General features: G+C 35.2%; 1 protein-coding gene across 1 annotated transcript in view; it reads left to right on the top strand.

Moving 5' to 3' along the window:
- The window catches only part of LOC150089578 (DNA (cytosine-5)-methyltransferase PliMCI-like), a 596,839-nt gene that overhangs the window by 549,733 nt on the left and 33,866 nt on the right, over window positions 1–13,240 (top strand). The window contains exon 32 of the mRNA XM_090368675.1: window positions 2,216–2,382. Coding sequence (XP_090224801.1) covers window positions 2,216–2,382 — 167 coding nt within the window. The remainder of the gene's footprint in view (window positions 1–2,215; window positions 2,383–13,240) is intronic.

Below are 13,240 nucleotides of genomic sequence, written 5' to 3' on the forward strand. Positions count from 1 at the left end.
CCTTTCGATTCACTCTCATGTTTTGATGAACAGATAGTGCATCATATTATGTGTGGCCCCCAGTTCTTGTCCTCGTCACCTACTTTACATCCAAGTAAAAGAAATAGGCCTTTTTCTTTTTTTTTTTTATGGCTCGAGATAAGGGATGCTTTCTTGAAACTAAAGCGACTTCTCCACATATGTAAACAGAAGTCATCCAGACTATTCACACAACTACAGAGCATATTAATCTTACACAACACAAAAACTGCACAAAAAGTAGGAATCAGAGAACAACCGTTAACACTGAACAAATCACCCAGTACCTAGCTGTATCAAATGCATCTTCAACTCTGTTGCAGATGCATTTGAGGCGACAACAACTCTTCACGTGATAAAAGCGTGGTGGTACTGAAACTGCAGTGTTGCTATGCATTTTGCCGAGGGCTATTGATAATTTAAAGTAACTCACTGATTTGAGACCCGAACTGTAATTCAAAATCAAGAGCCAGTCGACAGATTTTAATGTGATTGTTGTGTTCAGCAGCATAAAATTATTCAAGATTTTTGTGGATATTTTCATTTTCGAAACATTTTACGTGTTGACCAGTGTTATTAATCAGCTTATCATAATATTTTCCAATTTGGCTAATAAAAAATAACTAAATAATGTATAAATTCTTGCAACCCTGACATTTAAGTTCTTCATGATAGTTCCTGTCGTAGATCAGGTACGAAATTAACTTTTAATGGTCCTTTAATCAGCCCCCCTCCCCAACTTCTTTTCACGGGGAGCATTAAGCTGGAATAAGGTCTGCTTAAAAACTGTTACTTGTGGGAATCTCTATGCAGTTAAACCTCGTAGAATTTGATGTTATTGCTATAAAGAATGTCATTGAAAAGTACAGAATTTAGAACTTTTTTTATTAAAGTTTAAAAAAAATTTAAATGGTACAGAAAAATCATCCCACACCTACTGTCATAAAATTTTAACTTGACTATTGGATGTGGGGTTAATGTGTCATTGTTGTAATGCACTCTTCTGACCCTGTAGAATGGGCAAAGCATTTTCTTTATTTGATCTGCTTTGCAATTTATCTGCTTGGGCTATCATACAATTAGAAATTGTACTATAGTATAAAAATCAATATTTCTAAAACTCATCCCCCCCTGTGTTTTTATAATAATAATTTTTAAAATTCACGGGGTTCTAAACATTGTCTGAAGCCTGCACAGGCCCACATGCACTCAATCCCTTTCAACACCAGAATCGAGGACGATGATTAGTATCATTGTTTCAGAAAGACAACAAGTGTGGATTTATTTGAATAATATCAGTGTGTCGAGCAAATGCAAAGTTCTTTGGTTTTTATTTATACTTGAAACAAAAGGTGTTAATAAAAAGTTTTCAGCATTACAATGTCTCCTCATTGAATCTTGATATGACTGCATAATTTTATTGGAAACTTGGAGACAAGGGAGAAGAAAAATACTGAGTTATCAATAATTAATCTTACCAAATTTTAAAAAGTTACTGTGTAAAGGAAACTGTAAAAATTCAGTAGGCCTTATTTTAAACACTTTCACAATAAAAAAAAGTTTTTTAACTACAAAATTATATTAAACAGCATTAAAAGTCTGTGCATGAACTTATATGCGTATTTTCTCCTGAAATTTCTCAAGGTGTTATTGTAGAGAAATTATTTTCTGTAGTAGTTGTATGACCTTTAATAAATGTAAATGGCACACCCCTGCTTTCTGAGTTTCTTGGCAAGCGGGCACACTTAATTCCTTCTCCTTGATTATCATCATCTCCCATTTCCCCTTTGTTCTTCTGACATTTGCATCTGGTAAATGTTTGTTTGAAACTGATGCAAACTATCTTTGCATCAGTTAAACACAATCTACAAACACAATTTAAATATCAAATTAAACAGCTTCATTTAAGCCCAAAGACAGAAAATGTTGGCTATACATTTTCACATGGAAAATATGTTGGAGGTACATTTTCACGTGGAAAATGTACATCCAACACATATGTGAATTACATGGTTTCAACAATTATATTGTTACCTAGAAATTTCTTGGGGGTTTTTTTCTGTCAGTCAGTCCAAAGAAGCAGAAATGTTGATGTTATGAATTTTACATCTTTTCACTTTATTGTAAAGGGCTTGTTAATTTTTGAATTTCAAATTACTTTTGCTTGATTTTATATGTTGCTAATTACTTTTATTAGCTAAGAGGTAAACAATATCAACCAGTTCTCAGGGATCACATTTGCAAAGAAATGAGCCCCTTGGTAGATGCACGTATGAAATATATTCCCCTTACACCAGGTTCTGATTGGAGAGATTTGCCAAATATATCTGTAAGATTATCAGATGGAACTTATACAAAAAAGTTGTAAGTATTATGTCATTTTATTAATCTTTTCTCTATGCATTAAAATCCTGTTATCCTATGAAGTGCCACATTTTTTTTACTTCCAAACATTCCTATTTAAAACACTTTTATGCAGGTTTTTATTTGATTATTAACCATAGCTTCATAAGAAGTGCAATAAAAAAAATAAAAACAGAAAAACTCAACATTATCTATATAAAAAAAATAAAAATAAGAAATTGGTTCCCCTCAAAAGGAATTACAAGCAGAATCGCCTCGATTCTGCTTGTAATTCTTTCCTGGTTATAGTGTTTTTGGGCGGTCACTTCAAAAGCACTGGAGACAGGAGTTTTTTTTTTTTTTTTGCAAATTGCCACGAAAATATTCATTCATGTACAGGTAGTTCCCGACTTTATGAATTAATTTGTTCCTAGTGCGAGCTTGTAAAGCGGGAATTTATTTCCCATAGACATAATGTTAAAAATGGGGGTTATGTTCTCAACAATGAAATTAGTTAGCTAATTAGTTTATGTTTAAACAGTGATTGATTAATCCAAAGACAGGAAAACATAGCCTGTAAAATCAACCATATTATAATAATAAAGAAATTATTTATGGCTTACAAATGTTAAAGAATGTTTATTCTTCTTCATCATCATCATCGACTAAATGCACACTTGGTGGTTTGTTTTACAAGGAGTCGTCTTCTTCAGAAATGCTTCAAGAGGCATTTGTTTCCAAGATAATCTTGTCTTTTCTTTATAAATTTCACGATAGCATGTATAAGCATTTATTAAATTGCATGCACAAATTGCAACTAACTAACACGATATATGCAAGAGAGATTGCAACTAACACAATTTGCATGGAGTAACAAGTTTATAAAGAGGGGGGGGGGAAGAAGGAACAAAGAGAAAATTTATTTATGTTTTTCATATGATTGATTCAGTAACGGGGGAAACACATTTCACCATATTAACATAAAAAACTACACAATTCCAGCTATTGGTATTTTTGCAAATGCAAAATAACATGGAGTTTACTACCCATTTATTATTGCTTGCAGTAACAGAAAAGCCCAATAAACCGGAAGGTGCAAATTGTTTTTATTCTTTTATGGTTGTCACCTCCAGAAATGTGTTTTAGAAAAATATCACAGAGGCATTCAAAATTGATTCTTATAACAGAACATATGATAACGAGAAAGTATAATACATTTTAATGATTTGAATTGGTAACTAATACAATTTACACCATAAAAACAATGACCTTTCAGAGGGTTATATAGAAAAAATTTCAACTTCCGAGGTCGTGGATCGAATTACCAAAAAACAATGTGTTATTGGGTTCACATTATGATATTTTCACGATACGATGAAAATATCACGATTTCTCTATGAAACAGATTAATATCGTAAAGCAGGGCACACTGTATTGTATAGCTAAGCGCGTGGTTTGAAATATGGGATTGAATGTTTAACATTCATTTTTTGCAATTAATCTTCATATTTTTGATTTTGTTGATACTTGAGGGGGGGGACTCGTAAAGCAAAAACTCGTAAATGGGACCTGCCTGTATATGCATTGCAAGTTTATAAATGAGTATTTGAAACTTCACTTTTGTGATAATCATTACTGTGCATTTAGTAAAATCCTGAGTTGTATACAGAGCAAAGAACAGTGTAAGTTTGTTACAAAATATGACAGGAATTTAGCACGGAAATAATCAGTCCATAAAAAGAATTGTAATTACACTTCCAGTATAAAGTACTAAAAACTGACTGCTCCAAATTGATACATAATGGTAACACAGAAACTGTGGGATTAGCATTAGTAGAGGCATATGATGCAAGAAAGTAAGCTTATGTAGCATCAGCCAAAAAAAAAAAAAGCTCCCATTTCACCCCTCCGTTCGTTCCAAATACCTGTACAGCTCAGCCTTAAATTGATTTAGGCTATCAACTTTCACAACAAAGGATGGAAGTCTGTTCCACCAACCAACTACCTGCTGGCTAGAGGCAGACTTCTGCATATCTGTCTTTCCTCAATTTGAATTTATGCCCTCTTAGCAGGTGATTATTCTGAGCAAGAGGAAGAATCCCATCAGCATTGAGCATGCTCAAACCATCCAAGGCTTTATACACCTTTATACACCTTAGAACAATGTGGTTCTAAGAGTGAAGTGGGTAACTGCAGACATGTCGTCAGGCTAACTTTCAGTGGTAGTGAAAATCACGGAGGCGATGATAATGAATGCTGTGTCACATTTACATAGAAATAAAATTCTTAAGAATACACAACACTGATTTGTTAAGAGAAAACGATGTTTAGCTAATCTGGTTAACTGATTTGACAGTTACTCATGGGCTGGATGCAGGAAATCGTTTTTACATTATTTTGATTTTAGTAAAACATTTTGACTTGGTGTCCCCCCACCCCAATTAAAGGTTGCTGTGTAACATGAATCTGCCTCATTGAGAGGGTAGAGATCAGTGCTTTCAAACTATCTTCCAGCACCTTGGTTTGCTGCAACCTTCTTCAAATGTACCATGATATTAGGAGAAACTCCATCGCATTCACAAATAACTGTTTAGGTGTGCTGAGAATATAGCATCTTTTATCTCCAAGAGTCACTTGAGTGGTATAAATTTTGGAACTACTGGAGTAGAGCATAAGCAAATCTTCTTCTGTGATAGACCTGTTCCCCTGATCTATGGGGTTAGGCTATTTAATTTTTTGTGTTTAAGGTTGGGGTCCCCAAATTGCAGTAACTGCTAAAATTACCCTGTGAAAAGTTTTTTCCAGCCCACAGACTTATTAGGTATATAATAAGTATATACCTAATCCCCAATTTATATGGTAGATTGGTTTTGCATAAGTATTGTGTAAATCGAGACCAACATTTGTATAGAAAATGATGGGGTAGGTTCTGTAACACTCAATTAATTAATTTACATATTTTTTAAAATAAATTTAACACTTAATTTTTATGTACACTGAGTGGACAGAAATTGTGGGATACCTACCTACCTAGTAACGGGTAGGCCCACCTTTCGCCCAGATAAGGGCAATCACTCAGTGAGGCATTGAGTTCGCGAAAGCATTCCATAGGTATTTCCATCCATGCTTGCTGCACTGCTGTCCATAATTCTGCTGCGTTAATAGGGTTCATGTACGGTAAATTGGGAGGCCATTCCGTGGTGGTAAAATCTGCGGAATGCTCTTCGAACCATGTTCTAGTTACTACAGCTCTGTAGTAACTAGAACAGAGTCGCATTGTCATGCTAGAAGAGTCCATTGCCCTGTGGGTGCACAATGACCGTGAAGAGATGCAGATGGTCTGCAACTCTGAACCTGGACATAGGTATATACCTAATATGCATCTCTGAACCTGGACCATTAAGGGATGAATCTAAATGTACCAGAGGTCCCAACGTGTGCTAGTTGAACATGCCCCAGACCATTACCGACCATCCACCTGCCTGAAGAGTTACTTGTTGACATGACGGGTGCATAGCTTCATTCAGTTTCCGCCAGCTATGCACCCACTCAAAATAACTGAAATGGGACTCATTGAACCAGGGGACCTGTCTCCAATCATTCAAGGATCAGTGCCGGTGTTCTTTTGCCCATTTGAAGCGTAGAGTCCTATGTCGTGGTGTTAGCAGTGGGACTCTGGTAGGTCAGCCTATTGTAGATATTGATTGACTGCTGGTCTTGGTGGAGATGTTTCTGACCCTGTTGAAGTTGGTGGTGATTTGTGCCACTGTCACCCTCTGGTTGGCCGAAACAATGTGAGAGAGTCATTGACGGCCATGTTCCTCTATCACCGTTCTCTGCCCACAGTGTTGTCCTCAGTGAGATATTATTCCGGAAATGGCGTGTTCCCGATACTGTTGATACTGTTGAACTGGGATAGTGCAATTTCTGTACCACCTCCGCAATAGAGTAATCCATGCGTCGGGCACCCACTGTCATCCCTCTTTCAAAGTTGGTTAACTCACGACGTTTATCTGTGCTGACATCAAATTACTGTCTGCATGGATGCAGTGTACCTATATACCTGCCAAGCAGTGTTGTTGTTGGTATGTTGTTTAATGGCACAAGGATAATGCCATATTGTGCCTGCCAAGTGGTGCGTTTGCTGACTAGCAAGAGTGGTTGACAGTGTCGCATTGCCCAGGAGCCAGCTATCCCATAAATTCTGTCCTTTCACTATATAGGGTACACTAAAAAAGGGGAGGGAGGGTGCAAAAACTTTCAAAATGTATGAAAAAAAGTTTATTCCATATCTTCTTTGCTTGTTAACATAGAAACTATCTTCTTCCTTCTCAGCTGAAAGTTATCATTACTACTACTAACTTCCTCTACCTCAGAATTTTTTTTGAATTCATTTTCAAAAGAGGTTGTTGGAATAGGCTCAATAAAATCCATATCAATGTTTGTTTTTTATGGTTACTTAATTCCTTATAAATCTCTTCATATTGAGCTAAGCAGTTTTGCAATTCCCTTCCAAATCTTACGCTGTGATCCATGTTTGGATCAATATAAAGAAAATAATTTTAAAGATTTTTAGCTATTTCGAGTGTGTGTTGAAGATAGGTTATCATTATCACTTTCAGAGTCACTGGATTTGGGTTTGATAACAATTTCTACTAATTCTCCAATTTCTGAAGGAACCAAATCATCAAATCCTTCACCATTAATGCCAAATATAACCTGAGACTATGCATTCTCTATTGGTGTAATGTCATACCACTCAAAACCACTTTGGGCCAGATAGCTTTCCAGCAGGCATTTAAAGTTTATTATTTATTATTTTAACACAATCTAAAATTGTAAATTTTTTCCAAACTTGACTGACACTAAGCATTAGAGGTCTGCATGTGCCTAAATTTTTTATTTTCACCAGGCCCGGCCCGGGCCGAATCTTTTTTTTTCCCCCTTTCAAAGAACCGATTTCCAGAACTGATTTTTATCCCATCTCGATTGAAACTTCTTATATAAATAAAATCACTAGCATTACTTTGAAGTTTCATAATAGTAAAAAAAATAAACTTTCAGATTCAAAATTTAATATTAATAATCATATAGCAATAATAATTATCCAAAATAACTATGAATATTAATTATATAAAAAAGAAAGTGTGTAATAAATTTTAAATTTACCATATTTAATATAATTCGAAAACGAATATCGGTATCCACCTCTACTTAAATTAAAAAATTAGAACTGACTGTCACTTCTGTCACTGGCAATTCTCACTATATGAATGATGCGTAAGCATTCCTCTTACCTGTATTTCTAAATTATTGGTCAGTATTGGATATAGCAAAGAAGCAGTTAGAAAGTGTTACAAGTGAATGTTCTTAGAATTGAAAGTAGGTCATCCCAAAATCTTGGATGTAATAGAACTAAGGATTAACGGTATCACACTTTTAATAAATACTGTATACTGTACACATACAACTAAAAAGGAACCCATTGCTGGGGGACATAATGACTCATACTCTTGATGTAATGTAAATTGCAACTATGCCCGCTTAATGGTAAAGGCTACTTTACTGAGCAAAAATACAGACCGGATCATTTGCACGAAAGAGTACAAATTTCGGTGAATTTCGGAGATATTTGTGAAGTGTGCCTTATTGGTCAGTTAAAAGTGTCAACAGGCACCTAATACGCATTTTTTCTAAAAAAAACCTTTAAGAATTTAAAGGCATAACAAAACATTTAAAAAAAAAAATATATATATATATATATATATGTAGAAAATAGTCCAAAATGTTTGGAAATAACAATTTATTACGATTATTTGTACCTGAACCGAGCCCGAACATCATTTGTGTTACCAGGCTTCGGCCCGTACAGTCCTCTACTAAGCATATTGTCAGAATCCAATTCATCCAAAATTTTTTGTAATACAATCAGTTCTTGTATAGCACGATAGTTGTGTTCCTAGAAACCCTAGGGCAATGCAAAATCGTGCAATATAAACAACAGGTCCTATGGGAAAAATAGGGTTAGGTGCCAACCACCCAAGATTGAACACATATTTGTAACCAAAACATTACCGAACACAATAAATAATCGTAATAAAATACGTAAGTATTTTATTACGTAATAAAATATTGCTAATGCTTTTGCTTCTATCGTAAGCAAACTTGTTTTTTGTTTGATTTTCTATCCAAACAGATGACAGCCGTTCCATATCTTCCAATTCTGTGTGTCTTAATCTAATGGATTTTAATTACACTTTGAATTGTACCTGCTATGAAAGTTGTTTTTATGCATCTTTCTAATTCTCGGCGTTGCCTCATTTAGGCCTGTAGCACGTGCAATATCACACGGTCTCTCATTTCGCTCAAAGCGTTTCACAATTTCATATTTTTTCTCTATCGACAGAGGCGGACTGGCCATAAGCCTTTCCGGGGAAACCTCGGTGGGCCAAAGGCCAGTGTGATTTTGACCATAAACGCTAGTATGAGGCCACTACAAATTTTCCCGGGTAAGAATTTTTGATCCCGTCCGCCTCTGTTTATCGATATTGCTTTTCTTTTTCTCTCCAAATCTGCAGTGTCTTCACCAGGACGCTTCCTTTTCACACCTTTTAAGTATTTTACTCATTTTTAGGGAATAAAGCATAATTACAAAAGGAGGAGGCACGTTTGATACACGTAAACAAAGCTGCCCGCGTGTAGCAACTAAATAAACAACACCGTAAAGGCAGAGATACACTATTAACACCTCACATTTTACTAAAGCACATTTCTGGGGGTTACTACCATTTTACTACCAATAAAAAAATTTCAAGTTGCGTTTCTGCTAGTGGAATCTGTTATAAACTGGTAGTAAACTCGATCTAATTGCATTTGCGATAATACCGATAGTAGGAATTTTGCATTGTTATGGTGAAATGTGTTCCCCTTCACTGATATAAAAAACATAAATACAATTTTAGAATCTTCTCTTCATTCCTATCGTGTTGCGTTCGTTTGGGGTGATTCTGCGTTCGACTGCCATTTCTTGACAACAGAAAGGCGAATTGTGCATAAGCGAATTCGGTTCGTGTTATATAAGATATCGTTCCCCTATTTATAAATCGTGTATGATCGAATTCGTGTAGTGTAAACACGTGTTATACGAGGACTGACTATACTCGTTTTATGTAGTGCTATTTAAAATAAAAATAATACCCTGGTCAAGCGAGTGGATCAGTGATGTAGTGTTTGGTGGTAAGAAAATTACTTTGACATTTTCATGATATAAATCTGTCAGATGTCCTGGGGCATTGTCCATCAATAAAAGAATTTTGAAGCTCAGGTTCTTTTTCTTATTTGTTTCAGCGTCAGGAACAAAACATTTGTAGAACCAGTCCTTAAATATTTTAACCGTAACCCTTGCTTTTTTATTGGCATTCCAATAAACTGGTTGATTTCTTGTATTCAAGTCTTTCATTCCTCTTGGATTTAAAGCACGTTTGAAAATCATAGGTTTCATCTTATAATCACCTGATGCTGTGGTGAAAAAGAGCAATGTTGTTCGGTCTTTGGACACTTTAAATCCTCCAGTTATTTTTTCATTTCATTAAAAATAAGTTCTATTTGGCAATCTTTGTATTCACAGATATTATCTTTCTTTTCAAACCTTTATTTATAAATATCGTTGACATTGTAATGTCTGTAAAATTAATCTAAAAAATAGAGAAAAAATAATTTTAAATTACTTATATGTATAAAAATTGTTTAAGTAATCATAAATAGAAATACCTTATATGCATACCTCTATGTATTAATTTGTATAACATTAATTTAACACAACTGCTTAGTTACACTTCAAAAAACCAAGTGATCAACAATGAATCAAGCTTGGGGACGAAACAAGAAACGTCTGTGCATGTGCTTGACATGTTCCATGTCGTGTGAATTTCATAACCCCGGCCAAACTTGCTTTAAATGTTTGTGCATACTTTGTTGTATAAAACTGTAAATACAATTACAGTATGGGTGCCTCCGTAGCCAGGTGGGCAGGAGCAGCAGTGTGTAGCACACGCTTCTTGATTAGACCGGGGTTCGAGTCCGTGACCACCAAATACAGAGGATGCAGAAAGGTCAGGGAATGACCACCGCATATCCCCGGAGTAATATGGCCTTAGTTGCTAATGCTCCTAAAAGCCAAATAACAAACAAACAAACCATTACAGTATTAACAAGAAGGGTTAGTGTAGAAAACATATTTTATTTAAACAATTTATAATTAAAGATACAGTACAGTATATATAGCAATATTAGAACAATTTTCTGCTTACATTATTTCCAAACAATTTACGTTAATTAATACAGTAGTACTTACATTAGCTAGTGGACCAGTTATATGCTTATAATAATGGATCATTTAAATCCACATTGTATTACAATGCAATATTATTTTACAGCTTAATTATTACATCTAAATATTTTACGCACATCTCTGGTAGACTGATACCTCAGTGTACTATAACAGTCGAATAACAACTGCTGTGACATACTCAATAGCTGTATGCTACTGATGGGAATAGGGCGCCTGCATAGCTTTTTAATACAGCACACTTTTTTTTTTTTTTTTTTTCCCTTTTTTTTTTTGTTATTCTTAAACCTTGTTAAAGTGAAATCGTACAGTGTAAAACGAAAATTTGTAGCATTTTTTTCAACTGGGAAAAACTAAAATCATGCAATTAGAGTACTGTGCAAATTGAGGGTTTTGTGTGTGTGTGTGTGTAGTGAGTATTTTGTGACAAAGTTATCCTTAGGCATTTTGGGTATTATCAAGATAAATTCTTTTGTCCCTTTATAAGTGGCAAAATTCGCAAAATTTTTTACTATTTCTGCTGAATTCATGCACCCACCTGCATTTTTTTTACCTATGATGCAGGTTTAATTTCGTATTTTCAAACAGTAATGCTTTTTGCTGTTGTCAAAAAAAATTTGACAACAGCAACACTGGATGTACATAGCTGCTTTTAGAGTGCAGCATAATATGAAATGAACTAATTCTGCCAGACATGAACCTCACTTTCCCAAGTCCCCTGTTTGTCTTATAGCATCGTTCACCACGATAATGATGATTCCCCATCTTCATTCTACCCAGCAGGAGATTCTTGCATCATCTCACATGACATACTGACTGTTAAGAATTTTGGACACAGTGTGCCATAGTGTGCTCAGATAGGTAGTGCGGCATTAAGGCCACTTCTGATATGCTGCTAGCAGGCTCAGTTTTACTTATGTACTGCAGTTTTATACTTATGCTGCCGTGTTGTCCTGCATCCACAAAGTAAAAATGCTTCAAAGATGTTTTGTTAAAAGTTTACTTAAATTATTTGAAATTGAAATTAACTTTTAATTTTAAATTTATTTCTGTAAACCTATATTTTAATGAAGACGTCAAAAAAGAGGAAAATAGATAGTGAATGCAGAGTTTTCATGGAACAACAGACAATTATTTCTTTGTGCAGCACAAATGCAAATGTGTGTGTATCTTATTTGTAAAGAATCTGTGGTAGTGTTTAAAGAGTATATTAGCATTAGTAGAGGCATATGATGCAAGAAAGCAAGCTTATAGCATCAGCCAAAAGAAAACCACCCTTCCCATTTCACCCAACAATTTGCTCCAAAAGTTTTTCAAGTTCTTACTTGAATCATTTGAGCTATTAACTTCAATGACAGATGAAAGTCCGTTGCAGCAATCAAATACCCGTTGGCTAAAGGAAAACTTCCGCACATCTATTCAGCAACTGAGCAAGAGGAAGAATCCCACCAGCATTGAGCTTGCTTGCTCAAACCATTCAAGGCCTTATAAATTTCAATCAGATGATCTCAGAGGTGCCTAGTCTCCACTCTGCAATTTGCAGAACATAAGCCTGGTAAGAACTTACCTTCTTGGTACGAGCAACCCTTTGTTCCCCTCACCAATCTTGTTGCCATTATGAGACTATATGTAATGTTCACAAGGCAGTTTTACTTTGAATGATTTTATAGAACCCATCATTAAGCCATATGTTTGTCTTTTCCCTGAATCTTCAGATTTGAACTATTCACTTTGTCAGCGATGGGTTTAAGGAATGCACCAAGTGCAGTAGCCAGAAGTCACTTAGTTCGTTAAATTTTTTGTACTTTAGAAAATCTTTTATTGCCTCAATCAAGATTAAAACCATGCAAGTACTTTACCTTTGCTCAGCCATCACACTTTTTGCATATGTGATAAGATCAGAATGTTTGCCTTCAAACTTTTCCAGCAGGACCTTAAAAGGCCACTGTTACAAAGGTGTCACACAGTTTATTTATTTAGCAACATTCATGATGTGGCCAAATGGAAGTATTTTAATACACAGAGTTGTTGGATAATACAGTAATAAGATAAAAGTCTGGAAAGGATCCTTCCTTACAGAGGGCAGCAAATCCATTGATGCTGCACATTACTAGTGCCCCCATCAGTAGTGATTGCAAACAACTTGTGTAGAAGCATGCTAATTTCTATTGCCCATAATTTAAACATTTCATAAATAACCTCACATTTGTTTGCCTTTTGAAATTACTTTCAGTGTTTCTTTTTAGAGTGAAATCACTAAATACTATTCTCATCATGAGTTGCCATTGTACAGTGTCCAGTAAATCTGCTGATGCCATTGCAGTGAAACCCATTCACACATTTCCATATCACTTGAAATTTGTTATCTTCCTCCTTGCAAACTGTGTTGCAAATAACTGCAAGTCTTGTACTGCCCGCATAATCTCACACTTGTTATAAACCATTCGGAACAGCTATCAGCACCAATTAGTCATTCTTCCTTCAATAACTCACTGTCTTTAAATGGTTTTTCTCTTCTTATTGAGTAAATGG

This window comes from Mastigoproctus giganteus, chromosome 2 (genome assembly GCF_048544385.1).
Source record: "Mastigoproctus giganteus isolate SK-2022 chromosome 2, ASM4854438v1, whole genome shotgun sequence".
Classification (NCBI taxonomy): Eukaryota; Metazoa; Arthropoda; class Arachnida; order Uropygi; family Thelyphonidae; genus Mastigoproctus; species Mastigoproctus giganteus.